This window comes from Lytechinus variegatus, chromosome 1, assembly GCF_018143015.1.
Source record: "Lytechinus variegatus isolate NC3 chromosome 1, Lvar_3.0, whole genome shotgun sequence".
Taxonomy (NCBI): Eukaryota; Metazoa; Echinodermata; class Echinoidea; order Temnopleuroida; family Toxopneustidae; genus Lytechinus; species Lytechinus variegatus.
Genome location: NC_054740.1, coordinates 54,527,846 through 54,555,352, shown reverse-complemented (window position 1 = coordinate 54,555,352; position 27,507 = coordinate 54,527,846). Strand labels below are relative to the sequence as shown.

Here is a 27,507-nt window from a genome sequence, read left to right as displayed (position 1 = left end):
CATACCTTTGGTTTATTAAAAAACCGAGAGAAACAGAACAAGAAAGAAAATGGTACCTGGAATTCCCAATAGAATCTCCAAATATAAATGTTTTGTTGTCTTTTTTTTATTCTGTTTTTTCCCCCTCCTCCCTATCTAAATATATACATTTCTACATTATAATGCGACGTACTACTACAAAGTCAGCAACCTAAAAATAAGCCTGAATATATGTATATACACACAACAAAATAATAACCATATAACTCATATAGGTATATTCACATGTATTAGTACATGTATATATATATATGTTTATATATCCTTTAGAGTTGGTTATATTTTACTATAGGCCATATATGGGCAAAAACATGCCTATTGCAAATTCACTGTAGCTCTTTAAATAGTCCATTGACCCCCAATTTTTTTTCATATATCGATAGAGTATGAGTTGTAGATTTGATTTCATGTCACCATTGTCCCTAAATTATATCGTGACGTCATCAAATAGGCTCCCAAACTAAAAATTTCATTTTTTTCAAAAATGACGTCATCAAATTTAGGCAAATTTGGCTGTAACTTCTCGAATATAGATCGTTTTTCGCCCAGATTTCAATATGTTGTAGTTTATAATGTACTCTTTCTCCTTAGTCACATGAATATTCGTTTTGAGAAACGCATCATTGTGAAAAACAGCGATGAAAAGAGGCATGTCATTTTTCCTCATTTTGCGTGTAATCTCTATGGGACATAACTTTTTCCCAAAACTAGATTCGACATTCCTCTATTTCGTGAGCCATATCTCCATTTTTTCTTGTCAGCTTTCCTTGAGCTTTTAACATGTTGTAGCTGAGATTCTGGGCTATCGGAAGTGTGCCCTTCATTTTTTGATCAGATGCCGGGATCATGCCCGTATTTCACTTGCAAAATTGGAATTGTAATTCTCAAAATTGCTTACGTGTAATCTCTATGGGGAATATCGGGGCTCAATGGATAACGCATTTGACTTGCTTTCTCGAGGGCGGAGGTTCGATTCCTGGGGTAGAAAAGATGATTTTTTTCTCATTTTTTTTTCTTTTTGCCACCTCTTACATGATCCTTTATGATAATTAAAAGGTATAAAAGTTTAAATTTAGCAAGATAAAACAGATTATAATTACTTTTTCATATCACATGTATTTTGCGTGTAATCTCTATGGGACATGACCTTTTCTCAAAACTAGATTCGACATTCCTCTATTTCGTGAGCTATATCTCCATTGTTTCTTGTCAGTTTTCCCTGAGCTTTTAGTATGTTGTAGCCGAGATTCTAAGCTTTCGAGAATATGCCCTCCATTTTTTGATCAGATGCCGGGATCATGCCCGTATTTCGCTTGCAAAATTGGAATTGTAATTCTCAAATTTGCTTACGTGTAATCTCTATGGGGAATATGCTAGCTCAATGGATAACGCATTTGACGTGTTCGTCCGTATTGCTGACGTGTAGGTCCGTGTTCCTGACGTGGTGGTCCGTGTAGCTGACGTGTAGGTCCGTGTTGCTGACGTATTGGTCCGTGTTGCTGACGTATTGGTCCGTGTTGACGACGTCCTCTGCCGGCATGATCCGTGTAGATCCGTGTGAAGCTGCCCTGTTCACAGTCATCTCGGGCAAAACTATCCCGGACCTCCCCGGATCATGCCGGCATTGCCGTGTTGATCCGTGAGGTATAATCATCTATCTTGTATGTATCTGTTTGAAGATGTATGTCTGACGATTGTCATCACCACATCAATAATCACATTTAGTAATGGTGAAAACTTATTCTTAGGATGACTACGATCAAGATTATCAATGATATCTAAATGATTTATTTCATACATCAGCCGACACTGAATGACAAATCATGACAGACCACCTAATTCGTCCGCATGACGAATTAAATTCTAGTTTTCTATTTTATTTCGTTAACTTCGGTGACGAGAATTCAGATAGTATCTGAATCAAGTCATGTGAGATTTCAAAGCTTTCACAGTAGTCATGTAATATAAGAGAAAAATACATACCCGAGCACAAATCATTGGGCTTGGGATCCTGCATGAAGGATCTTATTGCCAAAGGAAAGGTTATTTCTGGTTGGCTTGAGATAGAATTTGACAAATGTCGTTTCTTTATTCCAACCGGCTTGTTTGAGAATGTCCATTAAAGGGAAATTGTTCCTCTGAGCCATGGATGTAGCTGCTGATCTAGTGGAATGAGCTTTGAACTGCTCAGTGTCTATTCCTGACATCTTAAGCACCGATTTTATCCATCTTGCCAAAGTTTGCTTTGATGCTTTTTTGTGTGGCTTTTTGTAGCAAACAAAGAGTCCTTTCTCTAAGTTTCTCAAGGGTTTGGTTCTGCAGATATACTCCCGAAGGTAGTGCACAACGCAGAGTTTCTTGTCACCAGGCAAGGCTTGAAGTGTCAATTTTGCACCAATATCCCCTGGCCGACTCTGTTTGAGTAAATCTGTTACAGCTATTTCAACACAATCAGATGTAACCCTAATGTTATCAATGGTCATGAGAGCTAAGGTTTGTATCCTTTGTGCCGTGGCTAACGCAAGTAAGGTGCACAATTTGAGTGTCAATTGGCGTAACGTCAATCTGTGTGCCGGGGTTAAGCTGCGAAGATAATCCAGAACCTTTCCTACATCCCAAATAAATGCATAGCGGGGGGTAGGAGTACGGAGGTTGAAGACACCTCTAAAGTATCTAATTATCCATGGGTGCGTTGTTATGGTGTATCTTGTATCCTCTAAAATCACGATTGATGCTAAAGCACTCCTGGCTGTGTTAAGAGAACTGTAGCTAGCTCCCTTCTTATACAAAACATTAAAAAACTTGAAAAGGTCTCCCACCTTTGCATGGGTCCATCGTAAATGATATTCTACACAAAAGTTTCTCCACTTTCTGATGTACACCAGATATTGCTGTTTTGTTGATGCTCTCCATCCAGCCGACATAATATTGGCAGTGTCTTTTGAAATTCCTTGAGTTATGAAATAGCTGCTCCAACTCTGCAACACAAAAGACGATTTTGCGCGCGAACGGGATCTCACGTGACTCGATTCAGATACTATCTGAATTCTCGTCACTGAAGTTAACGAAATAAAATAGGGCAATACATTTTAAATGTCCAGCTCAGATGTGAGATATGGGTAATAATATATTATATTCATGTTATTAATGTACATATATTCTTCACTCCCTATGATGATTAAGTATTTATTGGATATTGATATATGACTTCGGCATTATCAATTGAAAAAATACATGAAGCGCATGGATTAGAATGATGATAGGAGTACAAGTCACATTATCAACCCTTTCCCAAAACTTCAGACTGGCATAACAGAGTATACATTTATGAAGATAAGTACTGGTAATATATTAAAAATGCAATCTGCACATTTACGTAATACCTGTTCTTCCGGTTAAGGAAGTACAGGGCTTGTTCCCCACCAGGACTCCTAATGTGGACATGAGTCCCATCGATGACACTTATGACAACAGGTAGAGGTTCACTACGTTCTGTATTCCTCCTCAGATCACTCTCAAGCATGTTGATGAGATGGAGTGCAGTCTCTTTTGAGAAGCGATACCGCATTCGAAAGGCTTTTTCCATGTACAACTCAAAAGGATTCATTCAGTCCTGTTATCCCGTCGGGGTCTGGGCCTATTGGCTATCTGTGTATACATGAAAAAAGAATTAGAGTAGACAAACATGAAAAAAAAAGATAATTCAAGATTCCTTGAACAATTGGTAAGGTTTGCAAACATTCAGCCCCCCCCTAGTCTTCTTAGGTATCGTATGGAAATAGCCCAGTCTATTTAAGATTAAGTTTGTTTTTGTTTTCCTAATTTTTTTTACATTAATATATGCATTGCATACATCAAGTCATGTGTTTCAAATAATCTGCTGCTTTAATTGCCGTAGGGGAAGGCGGGTAAGTTGTGACAGCTTTTGCTTTTTGCATGTTAGAATTGATATGATTAATAATCTTGTCAAAATAAGTACCTTGCCTTGAAATTTAATTCTTCTGAAATATTTTCCACCTATATATAACTTTCTACCCCAACACTGAAAGTCATCGTGACCTTTGAAAAAAACGATGTCAAATGGCTCAACTTGCCCCATATATGGGGTAAGTTTGAGCCACCTTCTGGGGTAAGTTGAGCCACAAAAACTATGTACAAAATGTATGGGGGAGAACCAGCATGTCAATTTTTTTTTGTTTAAAGTCTTTTCACTTGCTAATTCTCTATAAATACTAACATCCTGTAAAAGGAAAAGAGCAGTCATGTAAATTTGCTCCTTTCAGCCTGCATTTCAATCTATTTTTATGGTTTGTTTGTTTTTTTAAGATACATTACCATAGGAATTACCATGGCTCAACTTGCCCCATGCTGTTTGGCTCAACTTACCCCAGTCCGAACTTAGTGCGATAATTTTGTATCCACATATTTATTATGCATCCATCATATAAAAGACTATGACAAGAATGAAGATCCATACCTGGACTAATAATATTGTTATCATGTCTTTATTATATTTAAAGACGTGTGTGTTTACAAAGCATTTATCTATTTCACACTCTTTTTTACTTTTTTGGCTGAAATTCATATTTTTCCCTGTAAAAAAACTACTTTTTGTTTCAAAGTTGGAAACAATGTGGTGGGGTTAGGGGTTATGCTATGGGTCATCAATACATGACACCACCACAATGTCTGACTCATTCATTATTGGCCTGGGGCTGGTGGCTCAACTTGCCCCTATGCTCAACTTACCTGCCGCCTTGCCCTACTCCTTTCATTCTTTTTGACTCGATCCATTTTTTTTATATCTTGATGAAAATTGTCACTGCTTGTGCAAGTAGGAACGAAAATTTGCCATGTTGGTTTCATCACTAGTGCTTCAACCAGTATCTCCTCCATATTAAGAAACATAATTTTGTCAGAAAAAAGGGAAATATTTTGCAATAAGCACTGCATCAGTTTCTTGTTCATTCGAAACAAAAGCTTACCTCTCTGAGTCTGTTGACACGATCAAGATGCAGTAAATGAGTACGGTGATTTTCTGACATACCGGTATTTGTTCTGCATAGAAAATAGAATTGACATAGGGTTAAGTTTCAATGGCAAAGAAAATACATAAGAAAAATAAGCATTAGACTAGAATGAGATTCTATTATTATCATGATTAATGAGTACTTACAGTGTGAGATGAAACTATTAGGAGCAAAACTTTGAAAAATTTGTTAATAAGCGGGCAGATCCTTTGGCTTCCCAAATGGCGTCTGGAACAAGTTGAGCCGAAGTGTTGCCTCCCGCCCCCTATTTATACCCCAAAATCCTGTCTTCTGATTGGTCAAAAATTCCCCACCCAAGTGCAAATAGCATTATGACATCACAAGGATCACGCATCGCTCATAGTCTGCCAACCAAGGGCCATAATCTTTGTGACGTCGCACTCCATTCAAAACCTATCTATCACAGGTTGTATAAAAGGATGATTCCTGAAACTAGCTTCCACCAGCTTCCCAGGAATGTATAATAATTGAGAAAACTCAGAGGGAGGTACCAATTCTTCAGTTTACAGAGTGATGACTCAATAAAACTTTGCATAATCATCATGCAATAACTAATTATCATATCTAACTTCGTTCATTTTAAGATTCTTGTTTAAGAGTGTCAGAATCGTCTCCGCACTCGCATGAATTTTTATGACATAGTCAACCAACTGGCATCCTCAATATACTTTACTTGTCTTTCCGTACATGGTGTAGTAAGTGCAATATTTTACATAATGACTTGATGAATTGCATACTGGCCATCGCCAAAAAAAAAATATTGATAATCCTTCGCTCATGCAGTACACCCTGTCCTCTGACTGTATGTTTCTGTGGTGACTGACATGCCCTTCAATGTGACTTGTCCCATATCCTGGGTGTTGCAACCCCCCCCCCCCCCCATGGTACATCCATCATTCCTTTCCTGGAATTTCATGGTCAAAGTGGGCACATGTTCTTCATCTTCCAATTCACTTTCAGTTTCCATCTCACTTCATGTGCTTGTTGACTGATTTGATTCCTTATCACTGCTTGGTTCTAACTAAGTTTAAGGTCTCTTCCTTCCTGTGTCCACGTGTTTAAGAAAAACAATAAGGACACACAAGAAAGATTGGTACAAGTATCACTTTAGAATTTGCAGAACTTGCCCAGATTTATCCTTTAATTGGTGGTTGCTTTGTCCAAGCATTCATTAGAGGACCCTCGTAATATTTCATCTGTGCTATGAGCACAGTTGAACAAAAGAAAACCCCAAAAGGAATCTATATTTCAGAAATGCTAACTATACATTCTTGTAGATTACATTGCACACTACCATTCCTCAAATTTTTAACGCTATCGTGCAATTATGCCCCCTCCCCCCCCCCCCCCCCCCCCCCCCCCGGGTCTTTTAGGGTTAATAGTTTGCAACACAAACCTGGATTCTTCCTTGCAAAATCCTTTGCCCCGTAGAAGTTTACCCCGAGTAACTTTTCATCAATGGCAGCTTTGTTAGTGTAGTAGGTGTACTGGATGGTGGCTGCCCTGACCACCTATTATATAACTAAAATATTTTGCCATCTGCCACCAGTAAGTAAATATGTGCAGTGCGGTGAAGTAATTTTTTTCTCCCTTTTTTTCAGTTTTAGCTGCGCTGCTACGAAATATGATCGGCAGTCTTTGCAGCACCGTCTTTTGTCCTGCAGCAAGTTACAGTAGCCTTCTTTGTTATGTCGTCACTGGAATCTCATCTATTGCATCCGCGTTTACTGTTAGGGTGTCTGTACTTCAGGGAATGCAATTATTTCACTAGTTTGTAGTTTTTGGTGGTGATTTCTTTTTTTTGTTCTTTTTTTGTTCACCTGATTGCTGAGAAAGCATGTAAGCAAGCAACCAGAGGACCGAAGGCTGAAGGTCTTCACACCTGGAATAAAAGATGAATGCCTTACCAAAAGCAGGGAACAATTTTGCTTTACAGATTTGAATATCATTTTTGGGCTAAAGAGAAAAGCTCTCGACTAAGTAATTTACACTCCCATGTAAAAATATGCTATAAAAAAGACTTTATGTATATAGAAGTCTTTTAAAATGTGGTCTTAAGAGAAAAGTTCTCAACTAAGTAATGTACAGTCCTATATAAAAATATGCAATACAAAAGACTTTATGCATAGCAGTCTTTCAAAAATGTGGAGCGAATTGCGATGCGATACCTGGAAAATTATTCCCTGCAAAAGACACTAGCACAACAGTGGGAATCAAATCTGTGCCATCAGAATCCAATACCCTGCTGTACAGACTGAGCTATCACGCCTCCCGATGCAATCGGTTTTATGAATATGGTAATAAGAGAAACAATAGTGCCTACTCATTTTCAGATGGTAAACTCATCAACCAGTAATTTTACAATTTGGTTAACCTGTGAGTTAGATGATTTGCCAATTGTGATGTATATTTTGTCTGTCTTTTATTTGATTATTTGTCTGTTTAATGATTTCATTTTCAATTAAATGATTTTTTTTATCAACAATCCAAACAGACCTCAGACTTTTATTTCTAAAGTATATTACAATGTAGATTGACAGCTGGATCTACTGTAATGAATTTCTGAAGATACTTAATGCGAACATTGTTGCAATTTGATGGATTCACAATACGGTGCTCCACCCCGGGGGGCACTTAATTAACAAGTGGATACCATGCGCGACCCAAAAAACATGTAAAAGGATGTCTTTTTCGTGATAGGAGGGTGTCAAAAACACAAAAATAATGAAAAAAGGGTATCTGTTTCGCTAGAAAAATTACGTGTTTAGGGTCGAATTTGCGAGAAAATAAAACAAAATTAAAATGTTTTATAACGGATGTCCTTTTTGCCCCAACATTTTGTGTTTAGAGTCCGATTTACGCGAGATGTAGAAGATGGGGTCGTACTAAATCAAATAAGGTAAAGCCGACGACCGAAGGACCCGTATCAATAAAACATTCCTGTACTTGTGTAGGGGTTCATTTCAAGCAATATTTGCCAAGAGTATCATTTTGTTTCCAATACTTGTTAAGGGTAAGGTTTCACACTCCAATACTTGTTAAGGGGTGCATTTTCAGAATATGGAAATTACGTGTTTAGGGTGCTTTTCGAGACCCCATGGTCGCGCATGGTATTCACTCGTGAATGGAAGTGGCCCCCCCCCCCCCCCCCCCCGGGTACACCACCTATCGGTTTCAGCAGACAGGTCAAAATTAGCAATGCCCCATGAGAAAAAGCTGACATTTATTGTTGTTTTGCGCTAGTGCATGTATATCCACCTCTATGCATGCATGATGTCGACCCTCAAAGTTAAAAATTGGCCTGCAACCTGTAGATGGCGCAACGTATTGTGAATCCACCGAATTGTAGAAACATATGAAGGTTTTGCATAAATCCATCAGAAAACAAGTCATGGATCTTTTAAGTTTTACCATTGTGACATCACAAGTGAGCAGCTCCCCATGTGATATAAATTCCATGGAATATAATAATTACTTTTGACAAACCATGAATGAGTGGTCCAAAATATAATTTATCGAAAGAAATTGTACATGTACATAGTAAAATTGATCCTACAGCGCAGCAATGTGTCACGATCATGCTAGATTTGCAAGTAATTTGCCTAAGATTTTCACTAACCATTAAAAAGCATGAGAGATGGGGCAGCTGCTTATCTTTTAACATTGAAAAAAAGTATTTCAAAAATCAACAATTGATAGTTCTTATTCTTTTGATGGATTTATATCAAATCTTCATTAACATTTTGCTTTTTTTTCTGATTTCATGAAAACCATCTTGTCGAGGAGTACTTCTTTAACGGAGCATGAAACTCTAGAAACAAGTTAGTTTGTGTGACAGGAGAATATTCTTTCGGAAAAACATTGGAGCATCTGAATATTGAGATTACTAATGCTATGGGGATCCTTCCATTGGCAATGCAAACAGTAAATGTTGCACATGAAAAACTCTCCCCTCTGAACACTCAAAATATACACCAAAACATATCTTTTTACCCATTCTAATAATTTGACAAACAATTCATCTTTTTATGGTGTACAATGCTGGGAAAAACCCAGAGGGTATTTCATGAAAGTTGTTGGCACTGATGAACTTGTCAGCGCTAATAATATCAGTGAAAGACCTTTGTTTTGATTGGCGACGAAGTACTGTCCTATACTACAGTAAAACTGTCAGAGAAAGACAACTTTCCTGAAATGGTCCCCTGTATAACATGTCCTTTCACAATAAAAAATAATCTGATCTTGCAATACACTAGATAAAAGAGAAAATTTAAGTAAAATACCAGAATGCACAAAATAGCATTAGTGATTTCAATGTTCAAATACTCATCTTAAATTTCTTGCAATTCAATTTTCCTTTAGACTTCACTGATGGGTTTTATTATTTTTCTCTCTTATAAAAATGGTTTCAATGGAATCATCCTCCTTCAAGCTGAGGTGAAAATAATGACGCAATAATTCAACAGCAAGTCCTTTAATTGGATGATAAAAAAGATCAATTAGAATTTATTTGTATATAAATTGAGACAGGCAATCATACATGGCTAAGTCCAATTACATAATCTGACTTTAATAACAAGATAATAGAAAAGAATCTCATCAAATGGTAATCAAAAATGCATGATTGTATTAACATGCTTAAAAAAAAGTGTCACAGAATTACATATATATTATTTACATGACAATCGTGTGACCATCAGCCCCAAAACCCACCATAACTCAGCCAAAATGAATTTTTGAATTCCGTAATCAGAGTTTGAAAAGCAGATCCTAAACTTTTTAATCATATATATGTAGCTTGTCATAATGAATGACAGATTTTAAATTTTTGAGAAAAAAAATACTCCTTGTTCACAAGTTAATTCACTTTTATATGAATGATGTAATAAAAAAGTGGAACCTTTTCAAATGTGTTTCACTGATCTTCTTTAAGTACATTTATTTTTATGCGAATAAAAAAAAAGTGGAACCAACCTTTTCAAGTGTGTTTCACTTATCATCTATAATTGCATTTAAAAACATGTATCTCCAGATCCTCAACCCCTCCCCTACCATTTTTATGAGGTGTGTATTTTAATCATTTCTTACATAAAAATAGCACTGCTTCACTTTAAACACAATTCAAACTACTTTCATTTATATATTCTCTCTATATATATACATTTTCTCTTTTTTCCCACATATTTCCTCTTAACAAATGCTAAATCATTAAGAACTAGATTTCGATTTAGCTGTATTAATATGGAACTGAAATATTACTGAAAATAAAACTAAATACACATAAGACATGCAAGATAACACTCTTGCCTGTACATGCATCTATACACAGAGTCATGCAAAGAAATGTATGCGACTAGGAATGAACTATAAAAAAAACATACTCGGTATCATATTTCAGATTCAATAGCTATCCAGAGGCTAAAAAGGTAAACCATTTTTAAAATGATTTAAAGCCAACATGACTCTGTGCAATTAAATAGCATCATCTCAAGTCTTAAATTGCTTAATCAGTTCCTGGCTCCTTACCCAGAATGCACCAGTTTGATCAGGTAGTCTTACAATCTAAACCACCCAACAGACTGACAAAGATGTTTGTAACCTTAACTTTACAACAAATACTATGCAAAGGATCAAACTGTACACAGATTACCTCAAAATAATCTCAATTCCAATAATGATCAAATGGCCAGCCTTCTTCGGGTTAAATCTGCCTCCTTCAGGATTGAAGATTCTTGCAGATGGTTTATTTGACATGTGTGTATGGCCAGGTTTAGGTGTGCAGTGCAAAATATATACAGGTGCAAGTAAAAAGTCCCATCAGATTTAGCTCTGGCCTTCCGCCAGTCTCAGGCGGAAGGCTTTTGGAGAAGAGGCATTGATTATGTTGGGAGGAAGAGTATTCCATGCCTTGATCGTCCTTGGAAAGAAGGATTGACGATGGTGCTCTGTCCTGCCTGATGCCAACCAAACATCAAAACTTTCATTTCATCCCTTTATCAAGATGTATACAAATATCAAGACTAGTCTACAGCACATGGGACTATTAATTGCAAAATCACAATATTTTGAAGACAACAACCCCTTCCATATTATTCATCAATACAAACACTTGGGTTGTCATTTTATTGGATTCTGATCGAACTCATTTTGTGTTTGTCACCACAACTAGTATTTATCTTTAAAAAATACATGATAAAAACATATTTTTAAAAGGCAATTTGAGTTACAACAAGTAGAATATTCACTAAGTACATAAACAGGCCGAGCGACAACCAAATCTTGTGTATTAAGTACATGTAGTCAATCTTTTAAGAAAAAACATTTCAAATAAAGAAAGACAAGACTTGAAATTGTTTGTACTTGAGGAAAATGAAGGAGAAGATTTCATAAGTAGATTAACAGGAGGAGGGATAACCGTATATTGTGTAAGTACATGTAGTCAAAGTAAAAACGGTTCTCATAGAGAAAGACAAAACTTGTACTGTACAAACACATTTTGGTGCGTTCTTGAAGTCATTGCTTTGTAATTCCATGCCAATGACAAGAGAAAGCTTCAGTTGGCCTTCTAGAAAAGGAATGCAGCATATGATAATACAGTGGCAACATGGACGATCGTTTCAGCAAAAATAAATAATAAAAATATGCAATTTACACAGTAGTCTGTAAATGTTTCTGAGCACTAACTGTGTCACTACCCTTGCTTTGACATGGCTTCCCTGAACAGGTACTCCAGAATTCAAAAGACTCATTCCTACCAGGTACCCATGTCCTACACCTGGGTGGAGAGTGGCAAATGTAGATGAATATTTTGCCAGATGATTCAAGTGTAGCAGTGGGATTTGAACCCCGGACCATGTGATTCAAATCATTCAATATCAGACAACTGATCCACAATACCTCTACAAAAGCAGACAAAAAATATTTATATTTGAAAATGGTCCTAATCCAAAAAAAAGGCAATTTCTCATCTGCAGCTAGACACTTGAATCATCATCGGAACCTGGCTGAGCCCAAGAGCGCCCTCTGTCCAGCAGTGATTCCGTGCCCGTTACTCGTCTCTCAACCTACAGATAGCAGAGAGAGAGAAGAGGAAGTGGAGAACACATGAACTTGAATATTCAGTACAAATAACGTCTTCGTAAAGAAATGGATGTCATAAGGAACACACCTTACCATGGCACTTCTTACACATACGTAACATCACCCCCCCAAAAAAAAAAAAAAATTTCTGTGAGATATATCAAAATAAAATACTTTTGTTTAAAATGCTACACATGTTTAAAAGATACATACAGCCCAAAAGTGAAGAAAAAAGGATAGAACAAAGACTAAAAGAAAGGAAAAATGGATGAAAAAATATAGGAATGAAGAAATGAAATAAAAGGAACAAAAGAGAGAGCAAGAGAGAGAAATGGAATAACAAAGGGGTTCCTTTTAAGTTTATAAGTTTATAGAAAGGAATACAAAATAGATGGAACAATGAAATCAAGAAATACACTCAGAAAAAAAAAAGATTTAAAAAAAAGAGAAACTAATAAAAAGAGGAAGATGAAAAAAAAATTAAAGATGTAAAACAAAAAGTCGGGAAGAAACAGAGAAAGAAGTAAAAGAGACTGTTCACCTCTGATGTATATGATGATGATTCCCATCTCTGAGATGATCTAACCTCTCTGCTCGTCTGTACATGATATGAGCTACTACCTTCAGCACCTCCGCTCTTATACTGGGATGAACTCTGGAATAACTCACTCGCTTGGCTACAAATCAAATCAACAAACAATATTGTTCAGTAAATAAATGTCTTTCTGTGCCATTTTATTCAATTCATGAATTAAAAAAGGATTGTTAACATTCATCTGAGATCTAACTTATTTTTTTGCTCTTGCAGAGCATAATTGCAAACCTCTAAAACTAATAAGTTCTTCTCAACCCCATTTTTTCCCCCTCTTTTTAATTGTCATACTTTGTAATGTCAACAGTTTATATCATATGACACCTAGACAGATCCTTGTCATTTGATTGTTCGATATCAATCATTCAGCCCATTTTACAATGTCATCAATTTTGGATCCATTCATCGTGCAATTTTGGATCCATACGATTTTGTCCATTGCACTTGCGCACCGAGCCACCGATGCATGTTGTATGTACGCGATAATCAACAGACCAAGCTCTCACTGCCTAAGCATATTTTGCATAAAAATTAGTACATTTCACATTAAAAAGCATCTATTTTACGCGTCATACAGTGCGTCCCAGAATAAACGAAACCGAGATTTAGCGATCATTTTTCATTACTTAATCATAAATAAAATAGACAAATGACCAACCAATTTAAAGCTGAGAATCTCTTCTTTCATCTGATATTACTTAGATTATTTCTCATTCACGCATGAGTGAGCAAAAACAATTTGAAAAAAGGATACCAAAAACTCATTTGGCGGGGGGTATCTGGGTTTCAAAAAGAAAACTACATTTTTGAAAAATTCAATATCTCCTCTTTAATTTGATACCTAAATTACAGAAAATGGTCAAGAAATAACAAAGTTCTGGTCATTTGAAATGAGGCTTGAATTTCAATAATTTCATAAAATGAAGAGGTTCTCCAGGCAGGCTTTCAAACTCTCTCGACACTCTGTTTTGTGGACGATCAGCCATGCATTAAATCTTTTGTTCACCATGCGAAAGCTTCTGTGGGAAACCGGTGAAAACACGTTTATCTCATGAAATTATGGAAATACAAGCCTTATTTCAAATCACCAGAACTTTTTCATTTCTTGATCATTTTCTGTAATTTAGGCACCAAATTAAAGAGCAGATATTGAACTTTTCAGAAATGTGCTTTTCCTTTTGAAACCCACATACCCCCGCCAAATGAGTTTTTGGTACCCTTTCTTTAAATTGTTTTTGCTCACTCATGCGTGAATAAGAAATAACCTAGATAATATTAGATGAAAGAGGAGATTCTCAGCTTTAAATTGGTAGGTCATTTGTCTATTCTATTTATGATTAAGTTATGAAAAATGATCGCTAAATCTCGGTTTCGTTTATTCTGGGACACACTGTATAAACCAAATAATGAATGTTCTTTTCATTCGTGCAATAGACGGAATACTTCATTCGCCTCCTTGAATGGTTCATTTCATTTCATGAAGTATTCTGTCCAATTGCACTCATAAACATTATTTGTATACTGTTTGAAATGCCAAATAAACAACATCAATAGTAATAATAATAATAATAATATTGATAATGAAACATCCATGTGATTTGACAGACATTTCTACTCACTCATGTGTCATACTACGTGTTGCGCCAGGTCTGACAGAATGAACATCATCTAAGAAAATAAAGGAGGAAACAACTTACTACATCAAATAAAACCTAACATGGATCATGAAAATTTTGGCACTATTGCAGGAGTTAACTTAGAGCACAATCGTGAATAAGGATAATGAGGTGGCAAATTGTCAAATCAGATAAGGAATTGATTGATTTAGAATTACCGTGGAGTAGTAATAATGATAACAATAATACATGAAAGGAATGAATTACAAAACAAAATATCAAATAAACAATGACTATCTCTCTCTGGAAAGACAATAAGAATCACAAAGCACTTTTTTATAAATGACTTAATTTGACTAGAAATATTACGTACTTGTATACAAAAATCTTTATTTCAGATGAAAATTTACTTTTAATACCTTAACAAGAAACAATAATTTAATGTTTCTTACATGAATATTATTTATTTTTACATGAGATATAACTTAATTTCAAATGAAATTTTACTAACCTGTTGTTCCTTCCCATGCCATTGGTCTCTGTCATGTAGAGGAAAATGAAAGAGAAAATCAGTCATAAAGACCTTATTAATATTATTAATAATCTGTAAAACCCATGTTACAATATATTGGTTGTTTTACAACCAGGTTAAATTACAGAAACAATGCTTTCTGCGCATCATGATTACAATTTTTTTATACTATATAAAATCTATGACATCAAGCTAATGGACATTATTAGCATAACCTACGAGAGAAAAAAAATTGTGAAAATTCATGCTTCCTTTTCAACATTGACCATATTCGGCATTTTAGGGCCAATATTACCGTCTCATGTTGGTATTTTAAAAAACTTTTTAGCCCACTCATCTTCATCATTTGGAAACCTCAAGAACTGTTTTACCAATCAGAATTGGGCAATTCAAAGCAAAAGTTGACATTTTCCAAAAATTTATATTGGCTCTATTTCAAATCTGGATCAAATTTTTCTATCAAAACTCATATGGAATTTCATAAATACAAAAGGGGAGCATAATTAGCCACAATTCTTTTTCTTACGCATCTCCTTATAGGAGAATCCAAACCATACAAGAAATTCTCTACATGGGACTCAAATATTGCTTTTTACTTAATTTCAATTGAATAGAAAACTATTGCTTATTTAGGGTTAGGGTTAGGGATAATTTGAAGGTCATCATTTTACATCATATCAAACAAAAATTTGAAAATCTAAATTCATTTTATGTTGCCCGTGAGTGAATATTTCTCATGTCACTCTGTAACCGGGTATGGGTTTACGTTTTAAGTCATAATTAATGAAATAATCACCAATTTTTAATGTAATGCAGCATATTAAAGCTAGAACATAGAATCCAATCAATAAATCAAAATTATGATAGCAATTCAAAATTCAGAGTTTGAGCAATACATTTTCTCCTCAAATATGCATGTCCATTTTGCGTCACTCAGTAACCATGATTATGAATATTCATATCTCATTAATTCAGGCGATCAAAATAATGAATTTTATTATTTTGAAAAGTGGGTTTAAGCAACTACTGTCAGGTACCATTTCTTTGCAAATAACTATTCAAATATGGATATCTTTGTTTGAATGCAAAAAAGTTGTTTCTGAATGTTACTCCGTAACCATGGAACTGCCAAATTATTGAAATCTGATTGTGTAAAAACTGAAAACCCCAGAAGCTACAGAAAATTTGACTTTTTGTGTGTGTGTGTCTATTGACCAAACATTGGGCACTTATTGTATCTGAAAATATGTCCTCTTCAAATTTGGTATTTTAGGGAAAAGGGGACGGGGATGGCTTACTGGTCCAGTCACTTGTGAAGCGCTCTCAAAGTCCGAGCTTGAGCTGAATGATACCTCGCTAGAGCTGTCAATGCTTGCGTAGGCACCGTACCCTTGGGTGAAACCTGCAGCTGTACTGGCTCCGTCCCCACCTCCTACAACACTACAACAACAAAAAGAAGAATGGTCTTCAGTACCGTAGCCACGAGTCACAGCACAAAAACATGAAAATGTGTAATCTTTGAAATACTTTGCATAAATATGAAGAGACAGCGTTCCAAGAGAAACTGTAATGAACTTTGTCACAGGTATTAATAATAGCTGGATTTATATTCATTAAGTGATTTTTGCCTGAGGATACAAAGTGATGCTATTACTACCCCGGATTTAGATTGAGCTATCATCACCGGTGCACAGTGCATGCAAGGAATTAATCCTACCGGGTACCCATTCACTTTGAGTGCAGCACAGTGTATCGGATAAATTTCTTGCTAAAGGAAAACACGCCATGACAAAGGATTTGAACCCACAATCCTTTGTTTGAAAGGCGAGAGTCAGAACCACTAGGCCACAACGTGCCCACATTACATATTGTGAAAGAGAAAAAACACTGCAATAAAATTAGAATCATATGTCAAGTTCTGTATTATTTTGGTGTCACTAGTACTTCTGTAAATTCAAGGGGACAACATACAACATGAAACTTACTTTGCACACCGGCTGCAGACTCCAACTTTTACTTGAGGAGCAGGGGGTGGTCTTCGACGAACCTATTTTAAAACAGATATTCATTTTTATTTATGAAATGGGTTCAAGGATATAGCCAATGGCAAGTGCATATGCAAGTCACACGTTCATGTTTAAATTTACGCAACAACATATTGACATTGTGCAAGATTTCCTACAGAATCCTTAAGATTAACCAACATTAACTCAAAATTGTGCTTAATTCTGCAAGATTTTTCTGTCATGTCCTAATGTCCAAGGCTAATCAACACTTACCCAAAATAGCTGACATATTGTGAATAGTTTTCTACAATATTCTAAAACTGAAGACTAATATAGCTTATTTCAAATTATATATATCATTCTCCATACTTCTCATGGATTTGATTTTTTTTTCAATGATAATGAATATGGTGGTCAGAAAAAGACTTACAAAAAATGAGAATAAGAACAGTTTGTACTGACTGCAGCAGAATATATTATAAGAAAAAAATTAAAATGCACTGACCTTTTGACCTGTGCTCTTGACATTTGTGACCCCTTCGTCCATCAGATCGCTAACATCCTCTATAAATGTATAATAACAAAATAAAGATAAATAGAATTAAAATAGAGAATAAAAGTAGCACTTATGTTTTGGCAATATCTTTTGTAAAGTACTATGATAGGCATATTTTTTTCAGCGGACAATGTCTGCTGGCAGTTTTTCATTACAAAAAACTTCCAACGAATCGTGGTCGATGAGAAGGAAACAAGCAGCGCAAGAATGGAGTGTACAGGCGGAAACTTTGCTTCAGGGCGACCGTGCTAAGTCATCCACAATACTGTTGCTGACGTTTTTCATAACTGCCATAATACTTGTGAAGGCAAAAAAAGAGACAAAGCAGCAACCTCCACCTAAATCATAAGCTAAACTCAGCGGAACGAGAGCCATCTTACCGAGGACGTCGGTAGCCTCTTCATACCCTCCCTGGTCTGGATCGTCCGCCTCTCCTCCGCTATCGAGATACCCCAAGGTCTCCACCTTCCGCTGTGCCTCTACCAATGCCGCCAGTTCTTCCTTGTGTTTCTTTGCCTTCTGATCAGGCTTAGCTCTTCTCTGCTCTCTGTATGAAAATCAATTAGTGGACACTGACAATGCTCCCCAACCTCCAATCGATTTTCCCATCAGTTTAGTTTTTTTTATAAAGATTACTTTATGAGTTTCATAATGCATGTTCATTAAAATAACAGGCTGATGGGTCAACAAATTTTCTCTAAGTGTGTATTATGAAAACTACAAATTACACTTCACATTGATCATTTGAGGATGCAGTATATCTGACGATCTGCAATTCTTATGGATATCAATTACAGATTTTGTGATCCAAGGCAAATGCTGTATTAAATTTTGTTTTTTGTGCACACTTTAAAAAATAATAATGGTGTGTTTTTCCATCTAGGAAATTAAATTGGGGACCCATATTCAAGGGATGCTCCATAAAAACTCTTCATGCTTTTCATCCACTGAAATTTACCCACATCTTATGTTGATTCTATAACATGTTTGACAATTGGAAGTCTGAAAAGTTATCCATTACAATCCACTACTGCATAACTGAGAATCCTTGACTTTACTGTAAATCTATACAGTGGGGAAAAAAATAATCAATAAAAAAAACTTGCTAAAAAAAAAAAACAACTAAAACATTCTTAATCATACTTCATTTATAATAGATATTCATTAATCTGGGCAAACAAGAACAATATGTATTCATGACATTCTTCGATCATTATTTTTTTGTTTTGTTTTCATGCTTACATTTTCTTCTTTTCCGATTCCACAGAGTCCGTCTTTGGCGACTCCTTCTCGTATCGTTTCATGAGTTTATCAGCTGATAATTCCTCTGCTAGGAAGGCCTCTTCCACCTGTTCAGGGGGTTGATAGGGCTTGGGAGGAGGGGGCTGATATGGCTTGGGGTCCTACCGGCAAGAGAATAGAACAATTCATGGAACTATTACTTTCTTTTGGTCCCCTCAAATTACATGTGAATAGTAATTTCTTTATGTGGTACAGTCAGAAACAAATATATTAACAATTTAGCACAATTCATGTATAGATATATCATTATATTAATGTCCTTAGTTCTGTTTAATAAAGAGGTTATTTTCACAAATTCTTCAGGATCATTCCTCACTGATTAAAAAAAAAATATCAAATTTCAATGTGCCTTGATGTAAACCCAAGGCTTGCACACTTCCTAAACAAAGGACAAAATCGTGGAAAAATGTCTGTATATGAAATATAGAGCAAATGCATGTAAATATGTATTATATTTATTCATTATTCTCAGTTAGAATGGGTGGAGCGCCTCTGGCAGTCTCACCTGCAATACGCAATTCAATATAGCAGCAATGCTGACTTTGACAACTACTATAAAATAATTATTCACAAAAAATATCATTCATATAATGATACATTACAACATCCATTGACATTAAATGATATTTGACCTTGATCATGCGACCTAAGACTTGCAAGTGATACTTGATTACCCGATGTCCACAATTCATAAACCATATCCACAAACTTTGAAAGTTATGACAGCAATTTAATAATTACCTCCAACATGACCAAAGTTCATTGCCCTTAATGACCTTTGACCTTGGCCATGTGACCTGAAACTCGCACAGGATGTTCAGTGATACTTGATACTTGATACTTACGCTTATGTCCAAGTTTTATGAATCAGATCAATAATCAATAAACCTTCAAAGTTATGATGGTAATTCAACAAACACCCCCAACTTGGCCAAAAACTTAACCTTATGTTAAGATTTCAATATTGACTCCCCCAACATGGTCTAAGTTTGTTGACCCTAAATGACCTTTGACCTTAGTCATGTGACCTGAAACTCAGGCAGGATATTTAGTAATACTTGAGTAACCTTAAGTCCAAGGTTCATGAACTAGGTCCATATACTTTCTAAGTTATGCTGTCATTTCAAAAACTTAACCTTCAGTTAACATTTGATGTTGACGCCGCCACCGCTGTCGTCGGAAAAGCGGCGCCTATAGTCCCACTCTGCTATGCAGGTGAGACCAACAAAAATTAAGTATTTGGAACATCAAGGGAGGTATTCTAACAAATTAGCGAACAGTCACTTACCGGATCTACCCATGCCTGTGAAGCTAGAAGAACAAAAAAGATGGAGGAATTAAATGACCATGAAGCAAATTCTAGTGAAATTATTATTCATGTAAACATTTATGCTCACATCCATCTTCATGTACATGTACCTTTGCCACTTGCCTTAAAGGACAAGTCCACCCCAACAAAAACTTGATTTGAATAAAAAGAGAAAAATTCAACAAGCATAACACTGAAAATTTCATCAAAATCGGATGTAAAATAAGAAAGTTATGGCATTTTAAAGTTTCGCTTCATTTCACAAAACAGTTATATGCACATCTCGGTCGGTATGCAAATGAGGATCTGATGACATCACTCACTATTTCTTTTGTATTTTATTATATGAAATATTTATATTTTCTCGTCATTGTCATGTGAAATGAAGTTTCATTCCTCCCTGAACACATGAAATTCCATTATTTTAACATTTTGTGCTTCAGGCAAGGAGGTCCTAATCGTCAAATTCGTAAAAATTGAAATATTGTATAATTCAAACAATAAAAAACAAAAGAAATAGTGAGTGAGTGACATCATCGACTCTTTCATTTGGATGTAACTGGCTCGTTCATATAACTATTTTGTTAAAAATAAGCGAAACTTTGAAATGTCATAACTTTCTTATTTTACATCCGATTTTGATGAAATTTTCAGCATTGTGCTTGTCTGATTTTTCTCTATTGATTCAAATCAACATTTTTCTAAGGTGGACTTGACCTTTAATGAAATACTCTAACCCTTTTCAATGGAACAGATTAATTTATTGATTGACATGGGCAGCAACTAGGTGGGCAGGGGGCAAATACCCCTCTGATTTTTCTTAAGAAAAGAAGAAATGAGAAAGATAACAAAAATAAAGATGAAGGAAAAGGAAGAAAGAAAAGCTTACTTAAAAAAAAACAAAAAGGTCTGTGTTGTGTAGATCTTTCAGGCACTCATAATTCAATTTAGATTGAGAATAGAAAATCAGTTTTAGGTCGTTTTGCACCCCCAATCAAAATATCTAGGTGCTGCCCCTCTGACTTTAATACATATCTTGAGATATAAATGTTGAGTTAATATATTCCCTTGAGCCTTTTAACCCATTAAGAATGAAATGAAAACATAAGTGAAATCTGACCTTTCTCTTTTGAAATGTTTGTTGTTAACCATATGAAAGCAAAGTTTTCATATTTCTCAAAATTTGATTTGGGTTAAATAAAGTTCACCCCCATTATGATAATACAGAAGAAAAGAAATTGTGTATTTCTTTGGACACAGAAAATGACAGAAGGAAAGTTGTACATAAATTATGAACACCTCAGAAGAAAACATCAACCAGGGTGTCAATAGTAATTAAAGTATTAAGTGGAAGGGGCGACACAAAACATGCTTAGAATATCAATTACATTTAGTCTATGTAACAATGAACGTTATTTCCCAATAACCAAGTATATGAAATATACGCAAATAGGTACCAGTAAAGTCAGTGTATGAAAAGAATACAGTAACATCAGAGGTGACGGAAAGAAAATCTGCACAATACACCACAATGAATTTTACAGATACTTTATCTACCAATGTATCAAACTATCACAGCAAACTGAACCATCAAACATTCTTTCACAACTTGAGCAAAAATGAATAGGCAAAAATGCATACATTTACTGTTTGTGTGCAAATATTAGATGTAGTTCTGTAATGCAAAACAATATGAAATTTAGGGGGATATGGTAATTTTTTTGTACCAGTAATTTTCATGTTCATGTAATGTGTGGAATCGAGCCAGCAAAAGCATTTAATACAAATAATAAAAACATCATGTCAAGGTATGACCAGTACAACATTAGAATCAAGTTGCCTTGACAGGCAACCACAACATTCACTTAGCTCATTTTTCACCAGCTTTAATTTCCAATAAAAAAGGCAATTTGCCAGCAAAAGAGAACATCATATAAGAGACAAGCAAATCCAGGTGCAAGATTTCACCAACAAAACAAATGAGCAAAAGAAATAAGTTAAAGATATTACACAAAGGCACGTTAAGAATTCTCAAGGTTCCATGTCATCAAGTCTTCAGCCAGTAGGTTCGACTCCAAGAAAAAGATTGGTCATCTCTTCTCACTAATGCCCCTTTTGTCTCCTTGTTTCTAGTTTTGCTGTTGGATGTCTGTGATCTATATTATGGTTGTTCCACTTTATATGTTTGTCATTTTGCCTCCGACGAAGATTCTGCTAGGATCGAAAGCTTAGGCCCCTTTTGACTCTCCAAGAAAAAGAGACAGGATATATCACTGGTTTTGCCAAAAATTGCTGTCAAGCTCTCTAAGATCTGGTCAACACCTAGAACTCTGTAGGTCTCTGAATGGTTCATGATGTTTCCTACTAATGACGTAGCTTGTAGCCCTAGCTGTCCTAGCTTGAAGCAGATGCCCAAGTCTTAAAGTCAGATGTGACAATAATCGAATAGAAAAACCAGTACCTGAGCTGCTCTACAATGATTCAAGTCTAACAAGAGATTTCTTCTATGTCATATCAAGACATGTTTAAAGTCTCTAACAGTTCATGCCCTTTTCTCTCGGACCAAAGTTCTAGAGTCAGATTATGATTAGACTTCAACAGAAAGACCAGTCAGTACCTGGATTGCTGAACAGTCTTAGGTCTAACAAAAGGGTTCTCTTGATCAAGTCACCTCAAAGATCTGGTCTCTAAACAGTCAACGTTCTTTCCTACAAATGAAATCTATTGTAGCTTAAAGCTATAGAACAAGTCTTAAAGTCTGAACATGATTGGACTCAAATAGAAAGACCAGTACCTGGATTGCTGAACAGTCTTGGGTCTTAATTGAGTCACCTCAAATATCTGGTCTCTATTAACAGTCAACATTCTGTCCTACAAATGACATCTATCGTAGCTTAAAGCTATAGAACAAGTCTTAAAGTCTGATTATTATTGGACTCAGATAGAAATACCAGTACCTGGATTGCTGAACAGTCCGAGGTCTAACAAAAGGGTTCTCTTGATTGAGTCACCTCAAATATCTGGTCTCTATTAACAGTCAACATACGATAGATGACATTTCCTACAAATGTCATCTATCGTAGCTTAAAGCTATAGAACAAGTCTTTAAGTCTGGTTATAATTGGACTCAGATAGAAAGACCGGTACCTGGATTGCTGAACAATGTCTTAGGTCTAACAGGAGGTTTGTCCTGAGTCATCTCAAAGATCTGATCAACATCCATACTGTCAGCCTCACTGGAAGGGGTCGACTTGCTGGAACCCTCCGCTTCTCCTCCTGTACTTGAACTCTTACGCAACTTTCGAGCTGAAGATTGTCAAAGTTAAAATTTAAAAGTGAACCAATGGAAATAAGAAAAATTATTATTTATTAGATACCATTATGAAATATATTTTTCAAAATTTTCAAGGTTTATAACCTATGATGAAACCATGCACAGGTAAAAATAATAAGAAGCAATGAACAAATCCCCAAGCAGTAAATTCATGCATTTTTCCAAGCTCTGGTAGCCTCACCCTAAATTTTTAATATCAAATTGCAGATAAATGTAGAAAATTTTAAGAAACTTGGTATTACCTAGGAAAAATGAATATTGCATGAATAACAATAAATATTAAATGTTTCTTCTATTTGTATTTGTTTTACTGCCCATGTGAAATTAATTGAAAATGCAAAATCAAAAGATTAAGAATCTATACTCAATTACATATTTTGCATTCAACTGATGGCCATTCTTGGTCTTGTTTGACCAAAATTAAGACAAATCTTGATTTTAATTTATACGAAAAATGATTTCATTCATCATTTTGTATAAAAAAATCTGAATACATGGAATTTGCATTACATGACATATGGGGGAGCTGCTTGCATATGACGCCACCAATTTGAAACTTTCAAATTTCATAACTCTCTTGTTCTTTGATGTGTTTTTTTTATTTCAACTTTATCAATAATTTTCTTTAATTCATCCGGATTTACTAGTAACAACTTAGTGTCAGGGCAAACTTCTCCTTTTAATTTATAATCCAAAGCTATCATTACCCTTAGGGCCTTTCCACCCCTCTTTCCACTTGTGCTGTAATATAGAAATGTGCATGGTATGGCACAAATGAATACCTGGTAGGGTGTGTAATTATATATATAGGGTGTTTTTTTATGTAGAATCGTGGCACATGCACATACTCAAGTTACTTTTAGTACAAGAATAAAGTGTTGGTGATAATTATGTAATTTTTTTCATTACCGATACATATATGTACATGTAGTTAGAAATTTCATGCAAAACAACAACAGCACACAAATTAAAGAGCCAACCAATGACTAATATTAATATACCAACACCAACTATTAATACGCAAGCCACAAAAATCATAGGACAGCAATCAAGAGCAAAGCCAAAGAAAATTTCATGAGTCGCATGAAGTATCAAGCAGATATAAATATCATTATTAACCATTATCAGACATCTGAGCAGGGAAACTTAACTGCATTATTGCCTGCTTGTGACCGTGATCAATTGGTCGGTCAATAAGTTTCCAGTTGTTAACCACGGACCCAATTTATTGCCCGATCATGAAATTCAACGAGAAAATGCGTGGAAACGTAGCGGGCAATAAGGTAGAGCTCCAAAGCCTTAGCACAGAGACTGAAAAATATTTTACCATCTATCATTCATCCTGATCAAGTAGCTTTTGTTAAAAATAGATACATAGGTGAAGCCGTGAGAACAGTACTTGAGACAATGTTCTATACTAGGCTTAAGCGTTTGGGCGGTATTTTATTAAGCCTCGATTTTAAAAAAGCATTTGACTCATTGAACCACCAATTTTTGATAGAAGTTTTGAAATGTTTTAACTTTGGAAATAATTTTTGCAATTATGTCAGTGTTCTTTACAAAAATATTGAAAGCTGTGTGATGAACAATAACGTCTCAACTGGATATTTTACGGTAGGAAAAGGAATACGACAGGGGGATCCTTTATCTCCATATCTTTTTATATTAGCTATAGAAACGCTAGCCATAAACATAAGAAAAAATGAAAACATTCAAGGAATAAGATTAAAAAATACTCATGAAATTAAGTTGTCTCTGTACGCCGATGACATAACGGTTTATTTGTCAAACTTTGAGTCGTATCATCACCTCACGGAAGCTCTAAATGATTTTCAATTATGTTCATCACTCTCACTGAATTACGATAAGACGAAAGCAATGTTTATAGGACAATTCAGTTTGCAAAAGCCATCTATACCAATAGATATAAAGTTTTTTAACGTTTTGACAATTCTTGGAATCGACATCTCTTACTCTTTTGAGGATAGAATGGCGCAATTACAAAGAATTTTATCTAACATTAAATCTCAACTAAATTTATGGAAAGCCAGGAATTTATCATTATACGGGAAAATCCAAATTGTAAAAACTTTTGCTACCTCTCAGCTGTTATATGCAGCCAGCATATTATCTATACCTTATTCATTTATTCATAAGGTGAACACATTACTGTATGAATTCATTTGGGGTGGTCCTGATAGAGTAAAACGTGAAGTTTTGGTTAAAGAATACGATGAAGGGGGGTTAAAGATGACTTGCCTCAAATCGATTATTCAAGCTCAGAAAATGAAATGGGTTTCGAGACTTTTCTCTTCAACTTCGAAGGGCTGGAAAGGTATATGTTTAGAATTGTTGTCACCTGTCGGTGGAGAATACATTTTTTATTGTAATTTTGATATGAAATATTTGAATATTGAAGTGTCAAATTGGTTGATGGACATTTTACAAACATGGTGTTTATTGGAAAGGAAAATAGATATTACCAATGAGTTTATATGGAACAATCAATATATCACATTTAAAGGAAAATCTATCTATAGACCAAACATAAAAGAAAAGGGATTCACCAAAATTACTGATATGTTAGATGAATTTGGACGCCCACTACGCTGGAGGGAAGCGAAGGAAGGGGGTTAAAGTTTACTGAGTATTTTGAATTGTTAGATTGCTATAAAATAATGCCAGGGAAATGGAAAGTTTTCTTTTTACAACAAGACTACCATCATCTTGTAAAAGAACCTGAGGATTTCCCTTCTCTTTTCTGTGAATCTGCATTTAGACAAATTCAGAATATATCGACAAAGCAATTTTATCGCACTTTTTAAACATTAATAACTCTGAAACCTCCAAGGTGTTTACTCACTTTAATCAACTTTACAACATCGATAGGCAACAGACTTCCAAATTGTTCACTCTTCCATTACGAATCACTATTGACACCAGACTTCGAATCACACACTATAAAATTTTAAATAACTTAATACCTACAAATGAATGGCTCACAAAAATAGGAAAGAAGACCGATGCATTATGTTCTTTTTGTAATGCGACACCCGAGACATTAGATCATTTATTTTTTGTATGCCCTAAAATAGCATCCTTTTGGAATGCGTTGCGTACGAGAGTGACTGACTTTAGTCCTAATTATTTCCTTTCACGAGAAACTGTTTTATTTGGATTACTAGAACCACTTACACCATCCACCTTAGCATTTAATTTTCTAATTTTACTTGGTAAACAATTCATTTTGCGATGTAAATACCAAGAGACTCTCCCTAGTTTAAAACAATTTAATTATTATCTTTTATCTTATAAAGTTACCGAAGAAATTATTGCAAAAAAGAAAAACAAACTCAGTAAACACAATGTAAAATGGCAAAACATAAACAAGTATTTTTCCATTGCATAAATTGTAACCACTGTAGATTCATATTTTGTGTTATCCTTTTTTGTGACTTTGTTTTATCTTCTGTTCATGTTGTAGTGGTGCTTCCAGTCATGTTAATACATGAAAATGTCATATTTTTTTTGTTGTTGTTGCGCTATACCCCGGCGATGCCGCCAGGTCGACTCTGGACCGTTAGGTATGGCCATACCCTCCCTTTTTCTGTTAATGGATCGTCCTGTCGGCAGCGCTGGGGTACAATTTTCTTGTAAATTAAGATTATGTTGTATGTACTTATACAATGTTCTTTTTTATTGAAGTGCAACGATATGTTTTGTATATTTTGATTATTTTTTATGACGAATAAAAACTGCAAAGATAAAAAAAAATAAGGCAGAGCTAACACCCGCATATTCTATGAGTCTGTATACCGTCCTATTGAACTGCGGAGTGTTATACGTCATAATATTAAAAGTCAAGTTGAGACAACACTTGTTGCTTCCCCAGGCCAGGGACGTGTCATTGAATTACATCACAATATGAATGGTAAATTCAGAGGCCCAGTCTGCTCAACTAGACAAAATAGATTCCTGTTTTTAAACTGTAAAATATATAAATTTTCATGATTTTTTCTCTGGATGTCTGATTTGGATAATAATAAAAATATTGACTGGCTTTCTTTCGAGGAACACAAAATACATGTAT

At 35.2% G+C, this 27,507-nt stretch overlaps 1 protein-coding gene across 1 annotated transcript in view; it reads right to left on the bottom strand.

Moving 5' to 3' along the window:
- Window positions 1-9,560: 9,560 nt before the first annotated feature.
- The window catches only part of LOC121417103 (uncharacterized protein C8orf34-like), a 45,921-nt gene continuing 27,974 nt past the window's right edge, over window positions 9,561-27,507 (bottom strand). Inside the window, exons 6-16 of the mRNA XM_041610684.1 lie at window positions 23,231-23,389; window positions 20,063-20,085; window positions 18,715-18,875; window positions 17,853-18,019; window positions 17,422-17,480; window positions 16,896-16,957; window positions 16,209-16,350; window positions 14,890-14,917; window positions 14,382-14,430; window positions 12,712-12,847; window positions 9,561-12,154 (exon numbers count right to left, since the gene is read on the bottom strand). Coding sequence (XP_041466618.1) covers window positions 12,065-12,154; window positions 12,712-12,847; window positions 14,382-14,430; window positions 14,890-14,917; window positions 16,209-16,350; window positions 16,896-16,957; window positions 17,422-17,480; window positions 17,853-18,019; window positions 18,715-18,875; window positions 20,063-20,085; window positions 23,231-23,389 — 1,076 coding nt within the window. The 3' untranslated portion in view covers window positions 9,561-12,064. The remainder of the gene's footprint in view (window positions 12,155-12,711; window positions 12,848-14,381; window positions 14,431-14,889; window positions 14,918-16,208; window positions 16,351-16,895; window positions 16,958-17,421; window positions 17,481-17,852; window positions 18,020-18,714; window positions 18,876-20,062; window positions 20,086-23,230; window positions 23,390-27,507) is intronic.